Consider the following 22,052-nt stretch of genomic DNA (forward strand, 5'->3'; position numbering starts at 1 on the left):
CCCAGTGTCCTAATCCCAGTGACCCACCCTGGTCCTGACCATCCCAGTGTCTCTGTTCTGGTGTCCCATCCCAATGTCCCTATCTCTGTGTCCCATCCCGATGTCTCCATCCTGGTTTCCCAGGGCAGTGTCCCCACCCCAATGCCCCATTTTGGTGTCCCCAGCCTCATTCCAATGTCACGTCTCTGTGTTCCATCCCAATGTCCCCACTCTGATGTCCCCAGCCAGGTGTCCCAGGCCAGGTTTTGCCATGCCAAGAGCCCTGCACAGGCTGGAGAGGTGGGACCATGAAACCTCAGGAAATTCAACACAACAGTGCAGGTTTTGCACATGGACCAGGGCGACCTTGGGCAAAAATCCAGCTGGGCGGGGAAGGGATTTGGAGCACCCTGGGAGAAGGGCTTGAGGGGATGGGTGACCTCATGGATAAGGATTTAAGTGTGTTGGACACATCCTGGCCACATCCAAGGGTACACAGGTACCCCTATGCTGGGCTGAGCCCCAGTGTGGGCAGAGGACGGGGGGATGCTCCCATGCTCCCCTCAGATGAGACCCCACCTACAGAGCTGCTCCAGCCCTGGGGTCCCGCACAGGGAGGATTTGGAGCTGCTAGAGCCAGTCCAGAGGAGGCCACGGAGCTGCTCCGAGGGCTGGAGCCCCTCTGGAGCCAGGCTGGGAGAGCTGAGGGTGTTCACCTCACTGCAGAGAGACCTTGGAGCCCCTTCTGGGCCTAAAGGGGCTCAGGCGAGCTGGAGAGGGGCTGGGGACAAGGGATGGAGGGACAGGACACAGGGAATGGCTTCCCACTGCCAGAGGGCAGGGCTGGATGGGATATGGGGAAGGAATTCCTCCCTGTGAGGGTGGAGAGGCCCTGGAATGGATTTCCCAGAGCAGCTGTGGCTGCCCCATCCCTGGGAGTGTCCAAGGCCATGCTGGACAAGGCTTGGAGGAACCTGGGACAGTGGAAGGTGTCTCTGCCCCTGGCAGGGGGTGGAAGTGGATGATCTTTAAGGCAATTTCTATCCCAAACCATTCTGCGAGTCCATGATCTCCTAGATTCTTCCGTATTCCGCAGTTCCGGACTACGTTTCCCATCACCCCCCGCGCCAGCCCCGCCCCGTGTCCCCAGGGGACTCGGTTTCCCATGGTGCCTCGCGGCGGAGCTGTGTCAGCGCCGGGGGTCACGTGACGCGGGGCGGTATAAAAGCGGCGGCGCAGCGGCCGCGGCCCCATTGTTGTCGGCGCGCGCGGCGGGGCGGGAGCGGCCCCGGACCCCCCGGGAGCGGCCCCGGGGCCCCCCCAGCGCCCCCCGCCCTCAGCCCGCCCCACCGGGCCCTCCGAACCTCCCCGGACACCGGTGAGTGGCCAGGGAAGGGCCCGGCCTCCGTGTCCTCGGGGGCTGGAAGCAGGGCGGGGGGGGCGGCCTCCGCCTGCGGGGTGCGGGGGGACTGCGGTGGGGAGGGGCTCTGAGGGCCGGGGGCGCGGTGCAGATGGGAGATGGGGGGTGAAGGGGTCTGGGGGGGGCTTCACAGCCGGGGGAGCTGCGGGAGATGTGGGGCGGGCTGGGAGATGAGGGCACCATGGATGGGAGGACCTTATCGCTGGGGGGGTTATAGGGGAGGGGTCCCTGACAGCGGGGCGGGGGCCATCGGGGATGGGCTTGGAGCTGGGGGGCTTCTAGGCCGAGGGGCTGCCCTCTGGCTGGAGGGCTTGTAGGGGATGGTGATGGGGCTGTAGGGGATATGGGTGCACCTTCTAACTAAGAGTCTGTAGGAGATGGGCGGCTGTAGACCATGGGGGGGGGGAGGCTGTAGGGGATGAGGGTCGCTATAACTGTGAATCTATAGGAAATGGGGGGCTGTATGAAATATGAGCCTGCCCCTACTGGAAACATATGGGATGGGGTCCTCTAGAGGATGTGGGGGGCCCTTACAGCTCCCCCTGCGCAGGGGGCTTGTAGGGGCTGTGTAGGACTCCCCTTATATTTGGGGAGGGGCTACGGGGGGATCCCCTCTCCTGTACCTTGGGGGGGGCACTGGAGGTCCTTAGAGTGGCACCTGTGGGTGGCCTTGGGGACTTCATGGGGGGCACAGGGGTGGTTGTGTTGGGGGGGTCTCTGAGAAGCTGCTGGTGATGATGATGGGAAGGTCACACCTGGGGGGTCAGGTGTCCCCAAAGGTGATTCTGGGGGTCCCAGGTGACCTTGAGGTCAGGTGAGGTGTGGGGGCACCTCTGGGAGGGAGGGGTGCAGCACCTGAACTCGCCTCTCACCTTCGGGAATGGGACAGGTGACACACGCTGGGAAGGGCTCCTGCTGCCACACCCTCACCTGTCCTGGGCTCCTCTCTGCATCCAGGTGTTGTGTGTTCTGTTCCACCCTTATCCCTTGATTCCAGCTCCAGGGAGTTTTGTGGGATCACCTTTTCCATGCCCCCGTACCTGACCCTCTGCAGGTACCTGGGGGGATCCTGCCCCCCCTTCCCAGGGTCCCCCTCACCTTCTAAACCTCTCGATCTGCATGTTCCGTGGACCCAACTTTATCTCCCAAGTCCGGTGATGCACACAGGGCGCGAGGAGGGTTTTTTTTGGATCACCTTTCTGTCCCCCAGCACCTGCCCACCCTTGGGGGGACACCTGCCTCTCCTTCCCAGGGTCTTTCCGCCCAGAGCTTTTCCAGATCAGCTCCTGTGCTTCCAGGAGTCCCAAACTCTACTGATCCCTTCCTGAGCTGGAAGCTCTGTGGGATCTTCCCCCACAGAGTGAATATTCCAGATTTCTGTGAGGAATCCAAATTTTCCACCTTTTGTCCTAAAAAGTCAGAACTGATTGTTGGGAATGTCAGCATTGACCTGGACTGTCTTGGAAATCCATGGACCTTTCAGTTGATGAGACAAATCCTTGGGGAAAACATTGGAAAATGTTTTGACTCATTGACCCATTCCTTAAGGATCCAGACTCCCAAAATCTTCCCAGTGATCATCCCAAAATCCCATTTTTTGGCTAATTCCTGCCCTGGAATAACACCTGGATTCATTGATGTTCTCAAACCCTTTCTGGGTGGGTTCCACCAGAACTGCTCATGGATCATTCCCACTCTCCTCTCATCATGAAATATCCTGGATCCCTGCTTTTGACACTTCCAAACCCTCAAAACCATCAAGAGAGTCTTTTTTTTGCTCTCGATTTTAATGGGAATCTTATTATGTTCAATAAAAAAATTAGTGTTCAAAGCTAGGGAATGCAAGCAGGAATTCTGGAGGATCCTCCAATCCCTTGAGCCCTGGATCTAGGTGGGACTTTGGGAGCCATCTCAGAATCCACAGGATGCTCGGAGGATTGGAAAATTAGAAAATCATTCCTTCTTTCTTGGAATAGCTGGAAGTAAAAGGGTTCATCACTCCAGAGTGTAGCAGTCACCTTGAGCAGGTGGGATGGACAATTCCTGGTGATTCCACATGATCCCAACTTGTCCACCTTCCTCGGGTCGCCTTTCAGCCAGGAGGTTCTCTAGATCAGCTCCTGTGCTTCCAGAAGTCCCAAACTCTCCTGATCCCTTCCCTGCTCCAAAAGTGGTTCCAGAACATGGAAAAAAATTATGTTTTTATGTTAACCCCTTTCAGTGAGGTTTAATCCTTGAAACAATGGGAATTCCCCAATTCCCACAGCCCCTCCCTCAGCATTCGAACCCGTTTTTTCTTCCTCATCACAAATTCCTTCCAATTTAAAATGGGAAAAAATGGAAACACGGTATTTTCATTAAATTGTTTTGAGGTTTTTTTCCTTCATGTTGACTCTTCCAGGAGTTTCTTTATGCCATGGAAAGGATAATTTGGAATAGTTTGGGCTTTTATGTGAGGAATAGGAATTGTATCCTGACAGATCCATTGGGCAAGGATCCTCGTGCAGGTGGTGGGATCCACTCAGACTCCGTCTCTAATTTTCCATGGCAATGTGGTTTTAGGGAATAATTTGAGGATTTTTGGCAATTATAGAAAGCTGGAAAGATTGGAGGGGTATGTTCCACCTTCACTCCTCCTGGGATTGGATCAGTTCCTTCCTTCCTGCTGTTCCCCCCTCTACCACCAGGATTCCCTGATTTCCCTCCCCCAAACAACACCCCAAAAACCTGGATTTCACCCAAACTGGCACACGGGTTGGGAATTCCCATCCTGCTTTTTGGGACCCAAACATTCCCTTCTGGAGGGGACAGGGAAGGATCCCTGGGCTGGATCCAGATCTGTCATTCCCTCCTGCTCCAGCAAATCCCACCCAAAGCCCAACCCCCCTAAAGGCTCCAGGGGGACTCCCAAATTCATCCTGTAAGTTTCCCAATGGGAATCAGGTCCAAAACTTCCCTTGCCCAACCTGGAGCTGGAAATTTCCCCAAGCCCCAAATATCACTGTGGGTTTTTTGGGACTCTTTGATCTTTTTGGGATTAAGGGGTGTGGGGCAGGAAAATCTTAGGGAGGCTTATTCCCAATCTGGCATCTGTGGTGGATTGGGAATTCTTGGAGCATCTGGTGGTTTTTCTGAACTTTAGGGAATTTTAAAGGGGGGAGCAGGATGTGTCAGGGGTTAATCTGGCAGTGCCTTTCCAAAAAAACCCTAAAAAACCCAAATCAAACCAAATCCCAACAAAAAAAAAGTGCTTTTCCTTTGATTTTTGGTGAATTCCATCCCAACTCAATCCCGAATGGAGAAGTTGGGATAGAGGAAGCCGGAGCAAGTTTAAGGGTCAATGTTTGTGTGGAGATCCCTGGTGCCTGGATGATGGGCTGGCACAGGGAACTCCCTTTGGGATCGGGATTTATCTGGGACAGGAAGGGCAGGATTGTTAGAAAATCCAGGGAATCTTCTCCTGGCCAGCTCGAGGAACCATGACTCATGAAATATTAACACCCAGCGCCGGGATGAGCCGGCACCAACACCACCCGTTGGGATCGGGGGATTTCTGCGGGAGCAAACCCCGGGAACGCCGTGCCGCTGACCCACGGCACGCACCTCGGTGCTCTCCGCAGGGTCTCCATGCGAGCCGAGCCCCGATGGCCGCGGTCCCGAGCGCCGGGATCAAACGCAAGCCGGACGATGTGGGATCGGGATCGGCCGCGTCCAGCGGCGCCGCCTCGGACGATGAGATCGCCACGAGCGACAGCGGCGACAGCTGCGACAGCGGCAGCTCCGGCAGCGCCGGGCGTGAGCCGGGGCCGGGACTGGGCGGGGTTTGGAGGGGTTTTTTTTCTTTTAGGATTTTTAAATGGGGGGAATTTCGGTCACGGTGCGGGTTTTTTAGGGGGAAGTATTAGGGAGTTTGGAGGGAATGCTGTGGAATTTTTTAAGGGGATGGTGAGGGAATTTTTGTAGCAATTTCTTTTTTTTTTTGGAAGGGAGGGGTTTTTGGGTTTTCAAGGGGGATTTTATAAAGTGGTCATTTGGGGGATTGGGGATTATTTAAATTGGGTTTTGGGATTTTGAATTTGGGGGGATTTGGAAATTCTTTTCATTTTGGTGAATTTTGTTTTTTGGTTTTTTGTGAGTTTTTAGAATTTGAGGGCTAATTGAGATTTTTGTTTTTTAAAGTAAGGGGAATTCAGAGGAATTTTTTACTTTTTGGGGGCACTGGGGGAATTTCTGAGATTTTTTAAAAGTTTGCAGGAATTGGGGCATTCCTGGGGAATTATTTGGCTGCTTCATGGGGCTTGAATCCCCTTTGAATTTCGGAGAAATTTTGGAAGAGTTAAAGAACTTCAGAGATTTTGGGGGAGTTGAGTTTGGAGGGGAATCGGTAACATTTCGGGATGGAGGAATTATAGTGAATTAACAGCTATTTTTTAAATTTTGGAGGGAAAAACGGGGAAAACCGATGAACATTACATAATTTGGGGAGGAATTGGGGGTGACCTTTGGGCTGAGCCGTGCTGTGCCCGCAGCTCCGTCCATCCTGCGGCGCTCCCGGGCGCGCCGGGGCGGGAAACGCGTGCGCTTCGCCCAGGTCACCGTCTACTACTTCGCCCGGCGCCAGGGCTTCACCTGCGTGCCCAGCGCCGGCGGCAGCTCCCTGGGCATGGCCCCGCGGCACCACCGCGCCCGCAGGTACAGCCTCAGCCAGTTCGCTCACCTGCGCCAGGTGAGCCACCGGCAGCACCTGCGGCAGCACCTCCGCAGGGAGAAACTGCGCGCCAGGAGGAGGGAGGTGAGCGGGAGAACTGCGAGGAGGGATGGCTGGGGAGGGAGGGGGGAATCCAGTGGGGAATATCTGGGAGGGGTGTGGTATTTGGGGGAGTCAGGTATTGGGGCTGAGAGGGAGGAATCCAGGAGGGGGATTAGGGAAGACAGGTACTGGGGCTGGGAGAGAGGAATCTAGGTGGGGAGTACTTGGAGGGGGAGATTTGGGGGAGCCAGGTATTGGGGCTGAGAGGGGGGAATCCAGGTGGGAAATAGGTGGAAGGGTGGTGGTGGGCAGGTGGAAAATCCTTTTTGGGAGGCGGTTTGAGGGAGGGAAGTGAAAAATACCTGGGTGAGATTGGAAGAGGGGCAAACTGAGGGGAATCCAGGTGGGAAACACTTTGGGGGTGATTTTAGCAGGTACAGGGAAAAATCTGGGTGGTATCTGGGGGTGACAGGTCTTGGGAGGGACAAGGAGAGGCTCAGTTTGGGCAGAGGGCAGGACCCCCGACAATCCCCTATCCCCACGTGCGTCCCTCCGTCCCCAGCTGACCCAGAACGGCACGGTGCCATCGGCCGAGGCCGCGGGGCTCACCTTGGCCGACGTGTCTGACGACGACCTGGACGTGGGGCAGGTGGAGGTGGGCGATTATTTCTACCTGCAGCCGCTGCCCACCAAGCGGCGCCGGGCGCTGCTGCGCGCCTCGGGCGTGCGCCGCATCGACGCCGAGGAGCGGCAGGAGCTGCGGGCGCTGCGCCTGTCCCGCGAGCAGTGCGGCTGCCTCTGCCGCCTCACCTGCGAGCCGCGCACCTGCGCCTGCAGCCAGGCCGGCATCCAGTGCCAGGTGAGCTGCAGGGTGGGGTTTGGGTAGGGGGAGGGCCGGGCTGCTCCTCTCCTGCCTGTGCCTGTGGGTTTTGTTCTGTGCTCTCGCTCCTTGAGGAGTGGGGAGAGCCAGATGTGACAGATGTCGTCGTAGACACAGAAGAAAGATGAGAGGCTCCAAATATTTCAGAAGGCAAAGAGCGTAGGAAAAAGTCTTTATTGTCTAATTCTTAGTGCCTTTTATAAGGTGTTCTGATACAGACGTGACATGATTGGTGTGAATGGGAATGACATCTCTCTAATCCCCTTGGTGAAACTAGAGAAACAGCAAAACCTGGAGAAAGATTGTTTTGAGAAAGGAGAGTTATTTGCCAGGATGGTTTTGAGAAGACGCTTTCTTGAGAAATTTTTCATTGGGAAAAAGTTAGCAGCTGCTAGCAGGCTAAAAATCTTTCAGACTCAGAAAATCAGGCTCACACCAGATGAGAGCATCCGGTGCCAGGTGACCTGGGAAAAGGGGGGACAGGTGGGACTCGAGGTCAGCCATGTGCTGGCACACCCACTGTGCCCATGTCCTTGCTCCTTGAGGGAGCAGAATACCAGGGGAGGCAGCTGGTATTTGTGCTCCAACAGGTGCTGGAATGCTCTTGTTCCTTGAAGGAGCAGGAGCAGCTCCAGGTGTGTTTTGGACATATCTGGAATGTGTAAACTCTTCTCCCCACCCCAGAGCCAAATTCCTGCTGTCCAGGTGGCATCTGGGATCGCTCTGGGGTGGGATTCAAGCTATGGGAGTGATCCTATGGGATCCTCCACCTGTCCACATCTCTTCCCAGTGGGGACACCTGGCTGAGGTCAAGCCCCACCAGGATGCTGGGGGTGGGATTCGGGTGCTGCAGGGTCCCACAGCTGTCCCCTGTGCCCCAGGTGGACCGCACGTCGTTCCCCTGCGGCTGCTCCCGGGACGGCTGCGGGAACGTGGCCGGGCGGATCGAGTTCAACCCGCTGCGAGTCCGCACGCACTTCCTGCACACCCTGATGAAGCTGGAGCTGGAGAACCGGCGGGAGGAGGAGGAAGAGGAGGGAGCACCGGCCCTCCCTGGCCCCACCTGGCCGCCCCCACAGCCCCCCGAGACTCAGGACTTCCAGGAATACCTGGCGGAGAACGAGCGGGCGGTGCTGCACCTGCAGACGGCCGAGGAGCTGGAGAGGCTGAAGGCTGAGGAAGACTCTGGAAGCGGTTCTGGGGGAGAGGGGGGCGGGGTCTGCGTCCTAGGGGAGCACCTGGATGACACCTGGCAGGTGAAACCTCCCCAGTGCCCCGGGCTCGCCTCCACCATCCTCATCCCAGCCCAGTTCCCGCTGGAATCTTCTGTCCTGTGCTATCCCCCGGGGCAGCCAGCCCAGGTGGGCTCCCAGCCTTACCTGGCTGATGCACCTGGGCTCTACTGCCAGGTGGAGCCACGGGCAGGTGCCAAGGGTGGGAGTGGCCACGTGGAGCATCCAGCTCCAGCCTCCAGCCCCCCTGGGAAGGAGCTGGGGGTCCCGCCTGTCCCTGCTGTGAGCAAGGGAGGAGCATCCCAAAATCTCCCAGAGCACCTGGAGCAGCCCCACCTGCCCATATGAGTGGCCTCATGCCCTCTGGCTCCTTTATTTATTCCATGGATAGATTATTTAATTGGTGGGGGCTTCTCTGGACAGAGGATTTACCTGGCCCAGGCCAGGAGTCCTTCACTCACATGGCAGGGGTCACCTGTGCCAGGACTCACCTGAGCTGCAGCCTCCTGGATCCTTCCTGTTCTCCATCCCACCTGGCAGGGGTCACCTGTGCCAAGACTGACCTGAGCTGGAGCCTCCTGGATCCCATGGCAGCTCTGTCCCCCTGGCTGCCTCCACTGTTCTTGTTCTTAAGGGGAAAAAGCCCTTTTCCCCTAATTCCTGTTTGTTCAATGAATGTTTCACCTGGGCCGTGTCCCATCCCACCTCATCCAGGTGATGCTCCCACTCACCCTGCGGCTGGGATGGATTATTGAGAAACACCTGAAACGGGCACAAGAGACTCAAGACTGGATCAGCAAACTCACCTGGAAAATTTGGGGGGGGTTGAACCAACTTCACCTCCTTGTTGGTTGCTCCATCACCTGGCATTGCTCACCTCTACCTGTTGGAATCTTCTGAAATGTTCATTCACTTGCTGGGAGGACTTTCCAGCAGCTGTTGGAGCTGCCCCTCCAAGGACCAGGATTTGGGAATGTGGAGGTGCAGGAATGTCCCTGTCCCTGCCCCTAGCTGTGATCCTGGCCCATTGCTGGTGGGCTCTGTGCATCCAGGTGGGCCAGGACCAATTGCAGCAGGATCAGAGCCCTGCAGGTGTGACAGGTTATCCCATGGATGTAACATCACCTGGCCCTGCCCTTCCTGATCCCCAAGCTCTCAGTTGGCTCCTTGTCCATGCCAGGTGAGCCTCACCTGGTTGTGTTTCCCAAAGAATCAGTTCCTGCCACTCCTGCACTCAGGATCCATCCCCCATCAGAGCCCTGCAGGTGTCACAGGTGTCCAGCTCCTGGTCTCCCCTGGATGTGCTGTTCCTGGTGAACCCAACTTCCTGGAGCACCTGGAATTCCCTGTGCTGCTCCTCAGGTGCTTCCTGCTCACCGGTGCTCCAGGCATCTCCACTGGCTTCAAACTGGTCAGACTGGGATGGATTCAGGTTCTCCAGGTGTGGATTCTCCAGACTCACCTGATCCTTCCAGCCCTTCCTTGGACTGGGATTCCTGGAAAACCCACCTGTGCTCTGGACTTTGCTGAGGCTCTGGGATCTGTCTTGGGGTGAAACTTCTCATTTCTGGGGCTTTTCTCTCTTTTTTAGCTCCAGCCAGGAGCAATTCCAGCCTGGGAGGAGGCAGGAATGAGGGAAAATTGGGATATGGGGTGGAGCTGCCTATTTGTCTGTGCCCTTGGGATTTGCTCACCTGGACGCTCTTGGATTCTGGGATCTGCTCACCTGCTTGGTCTGTGCCCCAAATCCTTCATTCTGCTCCCGTGGACCCTACAGACTGTGGGATGTGCTCACCTGGATCTGCTCACCTGGACACTCCCAGCCCCTGCATCTGCTCACCTGGGCTGGTCTGTGCCTTCAGGACCTGCTCACCTGGATGCTCCCAGACCCTGGGGTCACAGGGACCCAAATCCCCCAATCCACCCTTTTATTTCCCCGACTTTTTGATTTCAATGTCAGCTTTTCCAGCAGTTTTCCCACACTGAGGTCTCACCTGCACCCCCAGTTTTGGGGGTTGAGGGTCCCCTGGTGCTCCTGGGGGTCACCCCGTGGGAGAGAGGCTTAAAAAGGGGGTTCAGGAGGGGGTGAGGGTTTAAAAGGGGTTTAAAGGGGCTCAAAGTGGGGGGTTTAGGAGTTATGGGGGTGTTGAGGGTTTTTTGGGAGTTGAAAGGGGTTTCAGAGGGGTTTTCATAGGGTTTGGGGGTTCAGGAGGGGTTGAGAGTTTAAGGGGGCACAGAGGGGTGGTTTTGGGTTGAAAGGGGTTTCAGAGGGGTTTTAATGGGTTTTAGGGGCTCAGAGGTTTAAGGGGGGCTGAAAGGGGTTCAGTTGGATCTTAAGGTGTTAATAAAGGGAATTAAAGGTCTTTTAGGAGATTAAGGGGGTTCAGAGGGGCTTAAGGGGATTTAAAAGGAGTTCAAGGGAGCTCAACAGGGTTTAAGGGTGTCAAAGGGACTTTTTTAGGCATTCAAAGGGAAGTTTAGGGGGTATTTAACAAAGGCTTTAGGGGGTTCAGAGGAGTTTAAAGGGGCTCAGGTGGGGTTTAAGGTGGTTTGAAGGGCTTTTTTAGGGTTTAGGTGAGTTCAGAAGATTTAAGGGGGGTTAAAAAAGATGTTCAGGGGCCTTAAATGGGTTCAAAGGGGGTTGAGGTTTTTAGGGGGGTTCAAAGGAGGGGTGTAAGAGGTTCCAAAAAGGGTTGAAAAGGGAATCCAGAGGGTGTTTTTTAGGGATTCAAAGAGGGATTTAATGGTGCTCAGAGGTTTTTTAGGGCTTCAACCAAGATTTCAAGATGTTGGGCAGAGTCAGTGGGGTTTAGAGGGATTCAAAGGGTTATTTTTGGTGTTTAAGAGGGCTCAAAAGATTTAAAGGGCACTTAAGGGGGTGTTAAAGGGGCTCAGGGGGGTTTAGGAGGGGGTTCCAAGGTTTTGGGGGGTTTAAGGGAGTCTGGAGTGGCTGAAAGGGAGTCAGAAGGGGATTTCCCAGGGGTCTGAAAGGGGCTTGGGGTGGGGAGGGGCCAGTTCCCAATCCAGGGCCCCGGTGACCCCCAAACCTCCCCCGGGGCTCAGTCTGGGGGGAGCACTGGGCTTCTCCCCGTGGGGGTGCCCAAATCCCACAGAAATGGCCCCAAACCCAGACTTTAGCCCCCCGTGGTCTGAGGGAGGTGACCCCAAATCCTGCCCTGCCCCGTCTGGGCTGGATCTCCTGAGTTGGTGCTTCCCAAAGTGCAGAATTCCTGCATTTAGCCCAGTTTTACCCAAATCCTGCCAGGTTTGGTGTGATCCAGGTGGGATTTGGCCTTTTCATCTCAATTGGATTTGATCCACTGGATTTCATGGATCTGGCCCCTCGCTGGTGCTATTCCCCCCCCCAAAAAAAATCCCTGGGAGATCCCCAGACTTCCCCCCAGGGCCCCCAAAATGGCTTCAGAACTTTTAATGTCATTTTGATTTCCTTCTTTATTTTTTATTCACTTTTTTTCTACTTCTTTTTTACTCCTTTAATTTTTAAATTTTTTTAAAATTTAATTTTTATTTCTTCTTGCCTTTTGTTTTTATTTCCTTTCTCTGTTTTTACTGACTTTTTATTTCTTTATTTAATTTTTACTTGCACTTGTTTCTTTTTAAATTCCGTTTATTTGCCTTATTTCCTTTTTAATTTCCTTTTTTCTGTTTCTTTCCTTTTTCTCTATTCCATTTTTAATGTCATTTTTCAGTTTTTAAATTCTGTTTTAATTCCACATTTAATGCCCCCAAGTGAATCCAAAGCTTCTTCCCACTATTATTAATTTTTCCCGCTTTTCTGCAGTTTCCCAGGACAATGCTGTATTTAAAGAGAATATTTAAGTGGAAAAATAAAAAGTGGTTAAACTTGATGGGGAGTTGTGGCTTAAATCTGGGTAAATTAATAAAATTTAGGTTAAAACTACTGAAATCTGGGCTAAGTATAACAAAATCTGGGTTAAATCCACTGGGATTTGGGTGAAGTCCACCATGTTTGGGTTAAATTCACAGAATTTGGGGTAAAATCCCAACTTTCCCCTTGGATGCCTTCAGACCCCAGGATCAGACTCAATCCAGAAGAGGCTTGGGGTCACCTGGGAGCCCGACTGGATCCTGCTGGACCCCATCCCATGGCTCCCATGGATTGTACCCCATCCCTTCCCATTATCCCATTATCCCATTATCCCATCCCAGTTCCCATCTCATCCCATGGATCCCACCCCATCCCATTATCCTGTCCCATCCCATGGATCCCATTACCCATCCCATTGTCCTGTGGACCCCATCCCATTATCCCATCCCACCCCATTATCCCATTATCCCATCCTATGGATCCCACCCCATCCCATTATCCTGTCTCATCCCATGGATCCCATCCCATTATCCCATTATCCCATCCCATGGATCCCATCCCATCCCATCCTGTTATCCCATTATCCCATCCCATTTTCCCATTATCCCATCGATCCCATCCCATTTTCCCATTATCCCATCCCATGGATCCCATCCCATCCTGTTATCCCATTATCCCATCCCAGTATCCCATTATCCCATCCCATGGATCCCATCCCATTATCCCATTATCCCATCTCTATTCCCATCCCGGCCGTGGTGGTCCCGCCAGCAGCGTCCCTGTTGCTATGGTAACCTGCCGCCCGCGCTCTCGCGAGACTTGGGGCGGCGCGAGAGGGGCGGCGCCGGGGCGGAGCGGACGGCGTTGACTCCGCCCCCCTCCGTCCCTCGGCCACTCCCGCCGTGCCCCGCGCGGCCCCGCCCCCTCCCGCCATGCGGCTCCGGGTCCCGCCGGGCGCTCCCGCTGCCCTCAAGGTGCTGGCGGCCGCCGGCGCCGCCCCCGAGCCCGTGCGGCCGCACCTGGGCGGCCCCGAAGGTGAGACCGCCTCCCTCAGAACCCCCCCGGCCCCGCGAGTGCCCGGCCTGAGCCCCGCCCGGGCCCGGGACCCCCGCCCGGGCCTCAGCCTCTCCCTCCTCACAGAAGGGCCGCGCTCCCTCCGGAGCCCCCCGCGGGCCCCCGGGCTGGAGCTGGAGCTGGACAACGGCACCGTCCTCTTCTCTGCCAACGCCATCTGCCAGTGAGTACGGGCGGCGTGGGGAGCCCCCAACACCCGCCCCAAGCCCTGCCCCAAAGCCATCCCCCAGAACCGCCCCTCAGAGCCTCCTCCAACACCCCCCGTATCCCCCGACCGCCCCTTTCATAGCGCGAAACCCCCCGACTCCCCTGAATCCTCCTCGCAGGTATTTTTACCTGTGCCGTGGCGAGGAGCCCACCGACCTCACCACCCAGTGGCTGGAATGGGAGGCCACGGAGCTGCAGGTGAGTGACGCCCCTGTTCTTGTGCCCCCCGAGGCGCTTTGTGCTCCCCTGTCCCCCGTGTCCCGATGTGACCCCCGCTGTGTCCCCAGCCGGCGGTGGCCGCCGCTCTGTACCTGCGGCTGGTGCAGGGCCGGGCGGGGCCCGAGGCCATCGCGGTCCTGCAGCACCTCTTGGCTCACCTGGAGCAGCACCTGACCCGGAGCGGCACCACCCACCTGGCCGGGGTGAGTGGGGGACCCTGGGCGGGGGGGATGAGCTTGTGGTTACCTGTCTGACAGGTGTGTCCCCAGTCCTGTCTCCACGGTGTGCCCCGATGAGGGGTGGGACACTGCTGACCCCGGTATGGTCCCCCAGTGCCTGCCAGTCCACCCAGTGCCACCCTGCAGCTCCCAGTCCTGGCTTCACCTGGCACCACCACCCAGTGCCTTCCCCAGTTTGTTCCTCCTACTGGTGCTCCCAGTGTCCCCAGTTTGTCCCAGTGTGTCTCTATTCTTCCTCCATGGTACCCCCAGTGCCCCCAGAGCACACTCCCAGTCCCTCCCAGTGCTCCCAGTTTGCCCAGTCTGTACCTGTCCCCCCAGGACTCTGTTTCGGTCGCTGACGTGGTGGTGTGGGGCAGCCTCTTCCCAGTGCTCCAGGACGAGACCAGTCTGCCCAGTAAGAGCGGGCCTGGGGGGGCAGGGGGGAGGTCCCAGGTGTGCCGGGGCTCACCCCGCTCTGTCGTGCCCAGGTGAGCTGCAGGTGCTGCGCTCCTGGTTCCGGGCCATGTCGCAGTGGGAGCCGTGCCGGGACGCGGCCGCGCTGCTGCCGGAGGCGCTGCGGGAGCTCCGCACACACCTGGCCCAGCACCCCCCGCCCCTCCTGGCCCCCCGCCACGAGCCCCAGGTGCGACCCCGCCCCGGGGGGGAGGTCGGGGGGGCAGGTGAGCGCAGCCCCCCTCACCCGGTGCCCGTAGGACGAGGAGAGCCCCGAGCGGATGCTGACCGACGACGACATCGCGGCCGCCGTGGACATCTGGGCCCGGGGCCCCGCGGCGCTGCCCCCGCCCCGGCAGCCACGGACACCTGTGTGAGTGCCCAGGTGACACCGAGGGGTCTGGGCAGCGGGGGGTCACTGCTCTGACCCCCCCTCCCCACCAGGTTACCTGTGGAGGGCGAGAGGAACGTCCTGATCACCAGCGCGCTGCCCTACGTCAACAACGTCCCTCACCTGGGCAACATCATTGGCTGTGTCCTCAGCGCTGACACCTTTGCCAGGTGAGGCTGTGGGGAACCTCCCTGTGTGCACACCTGCACAGGTGTTACAGGTGTGCAAGTGGGGGGCTGCGCTGTGTGTACACCTGCACAGGTGTTACAGGTGTGCATGTGGGGGGCTGTGCTGTGTGCACACCTGCACAGGTGTTACAGGTGTGCATGTGGGGGGCTGTGCTGTGTGCACACCTGCACAGGTGTTACAGGTGTGCATGTGGGAGGCTGTGCTGTGTGTGCACCTGCACAGGTGTTACAGGTGTGCACCTGCAGGTGGTGCCAGCTGTGGGAAACCTCCCCAGGAGCCGTGGGTAGTGGGGGGATGGGATGATGACAAGGGGGTGACTGGGGGATTGTTGGGAGGGGGTGTATCACTGTGTGCTCAGCTGTGTAAGTGTGACAGGTGTGTCCCCTGCAGGTGTGGCAGGTGCCCCTGCAGGTATGGCAGATGTACCCCTGTGGGTGTGACAGGTGTCCACACACAGGTGTGACAGATGCTCGTGCCCAGGTGTGATGAGTGCCCCCACAGCTGTGATAGATGCCCACATGCAGGTGTGACAGGTGTGCCCTACAGGTGTGACAGATGCCCATGCACAGGTGTGACAGGTGTGTCCCCAGAAGTGTGAGATGTCGATACCCAGCTGTGAGAGTTGTCCCCTGCAGGTCTTACAGGTGTGCCCCCATAGGTTTGACAGATGTCTCCCTGCAGGTGTTACAGGTACCCATGCCCAGGTTTGTCCACACACAGGTGTGACAGGTGCCCACCCCTGGTGTTACACATGTGCTTCACAGGTGTGACAGTTGCCCACTGCCAGGTATGACAGGTGCCCCCGATGTGTGACAGACGTCCACACATAGGTGTGACAGGTGTTCACCCCCAGGTATGACAGGTGCCCATTTTCAGGTGTGACAGTTGCCCACTGCCAGGTGTGACAGGTGCCCCCCATGTGTGATAGATGTCCACACACACAGGTGTGACAGGTGCTCGCCCCAGTGTTACACACGTGCCTCACAGGTGTGATAGGTGCCTACGCCCAGGTGTGCCAGGTGCCCACACCAGGTGTGCCAGTTGCCCACACCAGGTGTGCCGCAGGTACTGCCGGCTGCGGGGCTGGAACACGCTGTTCGTGTGCGGCACGGACGAGTACGGCACGGCCACGGAGACGCGGGCGCTGGAGGAGGGGCTGAGCCCTCAGGAGCTCTGCGACCGCTACCACGCCCTGCACGCCGACATCTACAGCTGGTTCCTCATCTCCTTCGACCACTTCGGCCGCACCACCACGCCCCAGCAGACCAGGTGAGCCCCTGAGGGCCAGGTGAGCCCCAGCAGACCAGGTGAGCCCCTGAGGGCCAGGTGAGTCCCTGTGTGGGAAATGGATTTGTAGAGAATTCTCAAAGCCTGACCAACAGCTCACATAGTCTGTATCTGTGTGCAAACTTTGAGATAAAAAATGCTGGCTTAGAAATTCTATGGAGTAGGACATTGTTGAGAGAGAAATGGAACTGGAAGCAAGTTTCAAAGGATGGCCTTGCAAATAAGACCTGATACTTTAGAGAAATAAAACTGTGAAAGGTGCACTGTAGTAGGAGCCACGAGGGGTGATTTTAGGTGATTGGCTTTAAGGCATTTACAGCGTTGTGTGGTAAAGGTTGATAGACCAGGAAACATTTATAATGTAATTAAGGAATGGTTGGGTTTTGATTGTGATGGTATGAATTACAAGATGTGGATCTTTTCACCCTTCACACGAGACAAATCCATTCACTTCATTTCTCTAGAAAGCCATTTCCCTAGAAATTTGCTAGAAAGCATTTCTCTAGAAAGCATTTCACTGCAGGCCAGGTGAGCCCCACCTGCTCTGGGGGGTACCTGTGGCTAACATGACCTCCCCTTCCCACCCAGGATCGCCCAGGACATCTTCCAGCGGCTGCTGGCACGGGGCTTCCTGCTGCAGGACACGCTGGAGCAGCTCAGGTGCGAGAGCTGCAGGCGGTACCTGGCCGACCGCTTCGTGGAGGGCACCTGCCCCTTCTGTGGCTACGCCGAGGCCCGCGGGGACCAGTGTGAAAAGTGTGGGAAGCTCATCAACGCCGTGGAGCTCAAGGTGAGGCAGCAGCCCCTGGGGATCCCCCAGCTCCACCTTTGGGGGCCTCCCTCACTCGCCCTGGGCCTGCCCCTCACACTTCTGGTAACGCTCTTTGCCCCACCACTGGGGATCTCCCCCCAACCACTGGGGCCCCGTTTTCCCTCAGAACCCCCAGTGCAAGCTCTGCCGTGGTACCCCGGTGGTGACGCCCACCCAGCACCTCTTCCTGGACCTGCCCAAGGTGAGCTGCGCCCCTGGGGGAGCGGTGAGGTGAGGATAGGGACCCCCAGGTACCCCAGGTGTCCCACCTGTGTCCCCCACAGCTGGAGGGGCGGCTGGAGGCGTGGCTGGAGCGCTCCTGGGCCGCAGGTGACTGGACGGCCAACGCGCGGCACATCACGCGCACCTGGCTGCGGGACGGGCTCAAGCCGCGCTGCATCACCCGCGACCTCACCTGGGGCACCCCGGTGCCCCTCGACGGCTTCCGGGACAAGGTGGGTCCCCCCCTGGCCCCAGGTGTGCTGCCTGGGGGGGCCCTGCTGGGTCCTCCCTGCTGGCCTCACCTGCTCAGGTATCGCCCTCCCCCAGGTGTTTTATGTGTGGTTCGACGCCCCCATCGGGTACCTGTCCATCACGGCCAACTACACTGACCAGTGGGAGCGGTGGTGGAAGAACCCCCAGCAGGTAGGAGGAGCCAGGTGATGTTACAGGTGGGGACAGAGCAGAGCACTCCACTGACATCTCCACCTGTCCTGTTACCTGCCAGGTGGAGCTCTACAACTTCATGGCCAAGGACAACGTCCCCTTCCACAGCGTTGTGTTCCCCTGCTCGCTGCTGGGTGCTGAGGACAACTACACTCTGGTGAACCACCTCATCGCCACAGGTACGGGCCCAGGTGTGGGGAGCCCCAGCTGTGAGGGGTCCCCAGGTGTGGGGACTCCGTGCTCTCCCTGCTCTGTGCCTGGTGCTGTCACCTGCCTGGGAGGGGCCAGCTCCCCACTGAGGTGGGCACTCACCTGTCCCCAGAGTACCTGAACTATGAGGATGGGAAGTTCTCCAAGAGCCGGGGCGTGGGCGTGTTCGGGGACATGGCCAAGGACACCGGGATCCCTGCCGACGTCTGGCGCTTCTACCTGCTGTACCTGAGGCCCGAGGGCCAGGACAGCGCCTTCTCCTGGGCCGACCTCCTGCTCAAGAACAACTCGGAGCTGCTCAACAACCTGGGCAACTTCATCAACAGGTGCAGGGACACTCTGGGGAGGAGGGCTGGTCCATAGCTGTGCTCACATCTGTCCCTAAGGCTTTGCTCACACCTATCCTCCATCCCACACCTGTCCCCAAGGCTTTGCTCACACCTATCCCCTATCCCACACCTGTACCCCATGCCACACCTGTCTGCAGGTTGTGCTCACCCTTGTTTCCAAGGCTTTGCTCATACCCATCCCCCATCCCACACCTGTCCCCAAGGCTTTGGTCACACCTGTCCCCAGGTTGTGCTCACACCTGTCCCCCCATCCCCAGGGCTGGCATGTTCGTGTGCAAGTTCTTTGCAGGTGTGGTGCCCGACATGGTGCTCACGGCTGAGGACCAGCGGCTCCTGGCCAGGGTCACCCTGGAGATGCGCCAGTACCACCAGCTGATGGAGAAAGTCCGGTGGGTCCTGGGGGTCCCAAAACCCAGGGAGGGGGGCAGAACCTGCCCTGCAGGTGCTCAGACCCGCCTGTGCCCCCTCAGCATCCGTGACGCGCTCAGGTGCGTGCTCAGCATCTCCCGCCACGGCAACCAGTACATCCAGGTGAACGAGCCTTGGAAACGCATCAAGGGCGACGAGAAGGACAGGTAGGGATGAGTGGGGCACAGAGGGGACATGGGGGGACAGGGAGGGGTCACAGGAGGGGGTACAGCCATGATCTCAGGGGGTCAAGGGGGACTGGGGGGCCCAGGGGTGCCATGGAGGGATCCCCACTGTTGAGTCTTGTCAGGATGGGGCACTGAGGGGGGGCACAGGGCAGGAGTGGAGCAAAGCCAGGAGCTGGGGGTGACACTGAGAGGTCCCTGTCCACGGGCAGATAGTGGCGGGGCAGGGGGTGAGTGTCTGATGGCCCCTCCCATAGACAATGACCGGGGAGGGGCATGAGGCACAGGGTCACAAGGGACACAGGTGTTGTCCCCACAGCACACGGCCTGGCAGTGAACGTGGCGGAGGGACACAGAGGTCACCGATGGGGGGTGTCACTGATCAGGGAGGGGGTGACAGATGTGTCACCGGGCGTGTCCCCACCGCAGGCAGCGCGCGGGGACAGTGACGGGTGTCGCAGTGAACGTGGCGGCCGCCCTGGCCGCTCTGCTCCAGCCCTTCGTGCCCGGGGTCAGCGCCGCCATCCAGGGCCAGCTCCGCATCCCCCCGGAGCGCTTCGGGCTCGGGCCGGGCCTCACCTGCACCCTGCCCGCCGGGCACCGCGTCGGCACGGTACGGCCACGGGGACCGGGGAGGGCAGGGCCTCTCTCCCTGTGCGGGGTCACTGGTGTCCCTCCAGGCCCTGACCCCATAGGTGTGACCCCTCTGTCCCTGCTGGTGCCAGGTGAGCCCCCTGTTCCAGAAGCTGGAGCCTGAGCAGGTGGAAGCCCTGCGCCAGCGCTTTGGGGGAGGGCAGGTGAGTGGGGGCTCAGGTGAGTGGGGGCTCAGGTGCCCCCCCAACAACTTCCCCACCTTGGGCACCTGCAGCCCCCCCCCCCCCCCACCGCCCCTCCCCGTTCCCAGCTCAGAAGTGTTGCTGTAGAGCCCCAGGTAACTCCTGGTGCTGCCCCAGGTGAGCTGCACCTGCCCAGAACAGGAGTGAGGGGGGCTTATCCCCATTTCTGCCTTTTACAGGCCAAACAGACCCCCCCAGCCTCAGCCCCCACCCCAGCCCCCAACACTGCTGCAGCCCCAGGTGACCCCAAACTGATCCAGGAGCTGACAGAGCAGGTCGCCAAGCAGGTGAGGGGTGACAGGGTATAGGACAAAGGCTCTGGCATGCCATTAAACCCCCCACAAAGTCTCATCACACCTTCAAATCCTTCCTCCCACCTGTGCAGGGCAACCTGGTGAGGCAGCTGAAGGCTGCCCAGGTGGAGAAGGCCCAGGTGGACACCCAGGTGGCCAAACTGCTGGAGCTGAAGCAGCAGCTGGCGCTGGCCGAAGGCCGGAGCCCCGAGGTCCCCAAGGGCAAGAGGAAGAAGTAGCCCCAGTAAGCAGACTGGGCTATGCTGGTTGTGGTTATAGGAGTGTAATAAATGACAAGAGCTGTACAATGCCATGGAAAAGCTGCATGCATTTGTCTGTCTGCAGAGTCCGTCTCTCCATGTGGCTGCCCCCTCAGTCCGTGGGGCAGCAGAGTCCTTGTCCCCAGCTGTGAGGCAGCGCTGACACCTTCCCCCGGTGCAGCCTGACGATGTGGTCTGTGTGTCCCGGCCCTGCCCCGGGCCTGTCCCTACACCTTGCGCAGGTTGACGATGCGGTCGATGAGCGCGGCCCGGGTGCGCTGCACCTCGGCGCTGAGCCGCTGGATCTCCGCGCGGAGCCGCTCGTTCTGCGCCGTCAGCTCCCGCACCCGCCGCTCCCCGTCCCGCTCCCGCGGATCTCCGGGGCCGCCGCGCCGCTTCCTCCGCGCCCCCCGCACCTCCTCCTCTTCCTCCTCCTCGGCGGGGCCCGGCCGGGCCGGGTCACTCCCGCCGGGGGCCGCGCTCGGGGGCTCCACTGGAGCCGCTCCCTCCGGTCCCAGCAGCTCCAGCAGCTCCTCGGCCAGAGCCAGGTCCAGCCCGTAGGCCCCCGGGCCCGGCTCCGCCTGCGGAGAGAGCGGGAAGCGGGAACGGTGATGGAGCACGGACCGCATCCCCCGCCCCGGGGGCGCTGCCGGCCCCGCGCTCACCTGCTCAGCCCCCCAGGTGGGGGCGGCTCCGGGGGGCTCCGCCGCCAACACCTCCTGCAGGTCCTGGTACCACCCCTCCAGCTCCCAGCCGGGGGGGCCGCCCGGCCCCCACAGCCCTTCGGCCGCCATTGTCACCTCGGGCCCGGCGCGGGCTGCGGGAGGGAGGGAAAAACGGGAGGGAGTGACCCGGGCCGGACCTCAAAGGTGTGTGTGTATGGCGGGGAATGTCCCTTACCTGCTCTCAGGTGTGGTGGTCGGCAAGAACGCACTTTCTCCTGGATGCCTGCGGAAGGAGGAAGGGGTGCTGTTAGGATCGGTGACCCCCGAGTGGGGGGGTCGCCTGGGGTCGGGGCCCCCGCCCCATCCCCGGGGTCACCGTCCCGCGAAGGCGGCTGCGGGGACTCCGGTTCCCCTCCCGGGACCGAGCGGAAACTCTCCGCCAGCCGGTCCCCGGGTTGCCCCGCGGCCTCCCCGCACCTTTCTGGGTGGTCCCGGCTCCCCCCGGCCCCGCTCCGGTCGCTGCCCCCGGTTCATCCTCGTCCGCATCGTCCCGCGCTGCGCCCTGCCCCCCGCCGCGCCGCTTTAAGGGCAGCCTGACGCAACGCTCGGGCGGCGACAGCCAATGGGCGCACGAAGGCCGTGATTGGCAGGGAAGCGCCAACCAATGGAGGCGCTCCAGGGGTGGGACGAGCGGCACCGCCCAGCGCGTGGGAGGGTCACGAGGGGATGATGCAATGGCGGGAAATGAGCCACGCCCCACAGCGGGCACGGGGCGAGGGGCGGGACTTGTCGGGAATGGGCGGGGATTATGGGAGTGGGCGGGGCCTCGCTGCCGCCGGGTCTCGTTGCCCATTCCGGGATTAACGGGAAGGCGGCCGGGAGGAGGGTCTCAGCCCCCCCATCCCCCCACCTCAAGGGTCCCTCGCAGTGTAACTGGGCGACACTGGGGCGAGGGGTGGAACTGGGAGTCCTGGGATGACCGAGGGCACTGGAGCTGGGAGGGATGGGGGAACTGAGGGGAGCTGGTGGCACTTGTGACGTGATGACATGGAGGTGGGGCGCCGGGGTGCTGCAAAGCGGTGTGAGGGGCCGGGAGGAGCAGGGCTGGGGACACACCTGGGACACCTCCCCCATCTCTGGGGTCCAGCTGCCCCCCAGCCTGTCACCCTTGTGGGGGTCCTGGCTCCAAGAGGTTCCCCTGGTGCCCACCCCACCC

The 22,052-nt window shown here is 59.3% G+C and overlaps 3 protein-coding genes across 4 annotated transcripts; 2 read left to right on the plus strand and 1 right to left on the minus strand.

Moving 5' to 3' along the window:
• The first annotated feature begins 5,024 nt into the window (after positions 1–5,024).
• CSRNP2 (cysteine and serine rich nuclear protein 2) lies at positions 5,025–9,508 on the plus strand. Its single transcript, XM_066337395.1, has 4 exons — positions 5,025–5,194; positions 5,929–6,191; positions 6,712–7,008; positions 7,911–9,508. The coding sequence occupies exons 1-4, from the start codon at positions 5,044–5,046 to the stop codon at positions 8,607–8,609; spliced, it is 1,410 nt and encodes a 469-aa protein (XP_066193492.1). The 5' UTR covers positions 5,025–5,043; the 3' UTR covers positions 8,610–9,508.
• Positions 9,509–13,021: 3,513 nt separating this feature from the next.
• Positions 13,022–20,219, plus strand: MARS1 (methionyl-tRNA synthetase 1). Its single transcript, XM_066337663.1, has 21 exons — positions 13,022–13,146; positions 13,252–13,348; positions 13,512–13,590; positions 13,680–13,814; positions 14,172–14,247; positions 14,321–14,475; positions 14,546–14,658; positions 14,730–14,846; positions 15,931–16,134; positions 16,741–16,942; positions 17,091–17,165; positions 17,248–17,418; positions 17,513–17,608; positions 17,691–17,808; positions 17,952–18,165; positions 18,447–18,578; positions 18,660–18,764; positions 19,212–19,395; positions 19,508–19,579; positions 19,798–19,905; positions 20,004–20,219. The coding sequence occupies exons 1-21, from the start codon at positions 13,044–13,046 to the stop codon at positions 20,148–20,150; spliced, it is 2,703 nt and encodes a 900-aa protein (XP_066193760.1). The 5' UTR covers positions 13,022–13,043; the 3' UTR covers positions 20,151–20,219.
• Positions 20,181–21,902, minus strand: DDIT3 (DNA damage inducible transcript 3). 2 transcript variants are annotated; one of them, XM_066337665.1, is made up of 4 exons: positions 21,314–21,896; positions 21,072–21,119; positions 20,837–20,988; positions 20,181–20,752 (listed from the first exon to the last, which is right to left on the minus strand). In XM_066337665.1, exons 1-4 carry the CDS (start codon positions 21,687–21,689, stop codon positions 20,399–20,401), a joined length of 930 nt encoding a protein of 309 aa, XP_066193762.1. In that variant the 5' UTR covers positions 21,690–21,896; the 3' UTR covers positions 20,181–20,398. The 2 variants fall into 2 exon arrangements, with proteins under 2 accessions (XP_066193762.1, XP_066193761.1); XM_066337664.1 differs by having other exon boundaries at positions 20,181–20,988; positions 21,314–21,902.
• Positions 21,903–22,052: the final 150 nt, after the last annotated feature.

Source organism: Sylvia atricapilla, chromosome 29 (genome assembly GCF_009819655.1).
Source record: "Sylvia atricapilla isolate bSylAtr1 chromosome 29, bSylAtr1.pri, whole genome shotgun sequence".
In the NCBI taxonomy this organism is placed as follows: Eukaryota; Metazoa; Chordata; class Aves; order Passeriformes; family Sylviidae; genus Sylvia; species Sylvia atricapilla.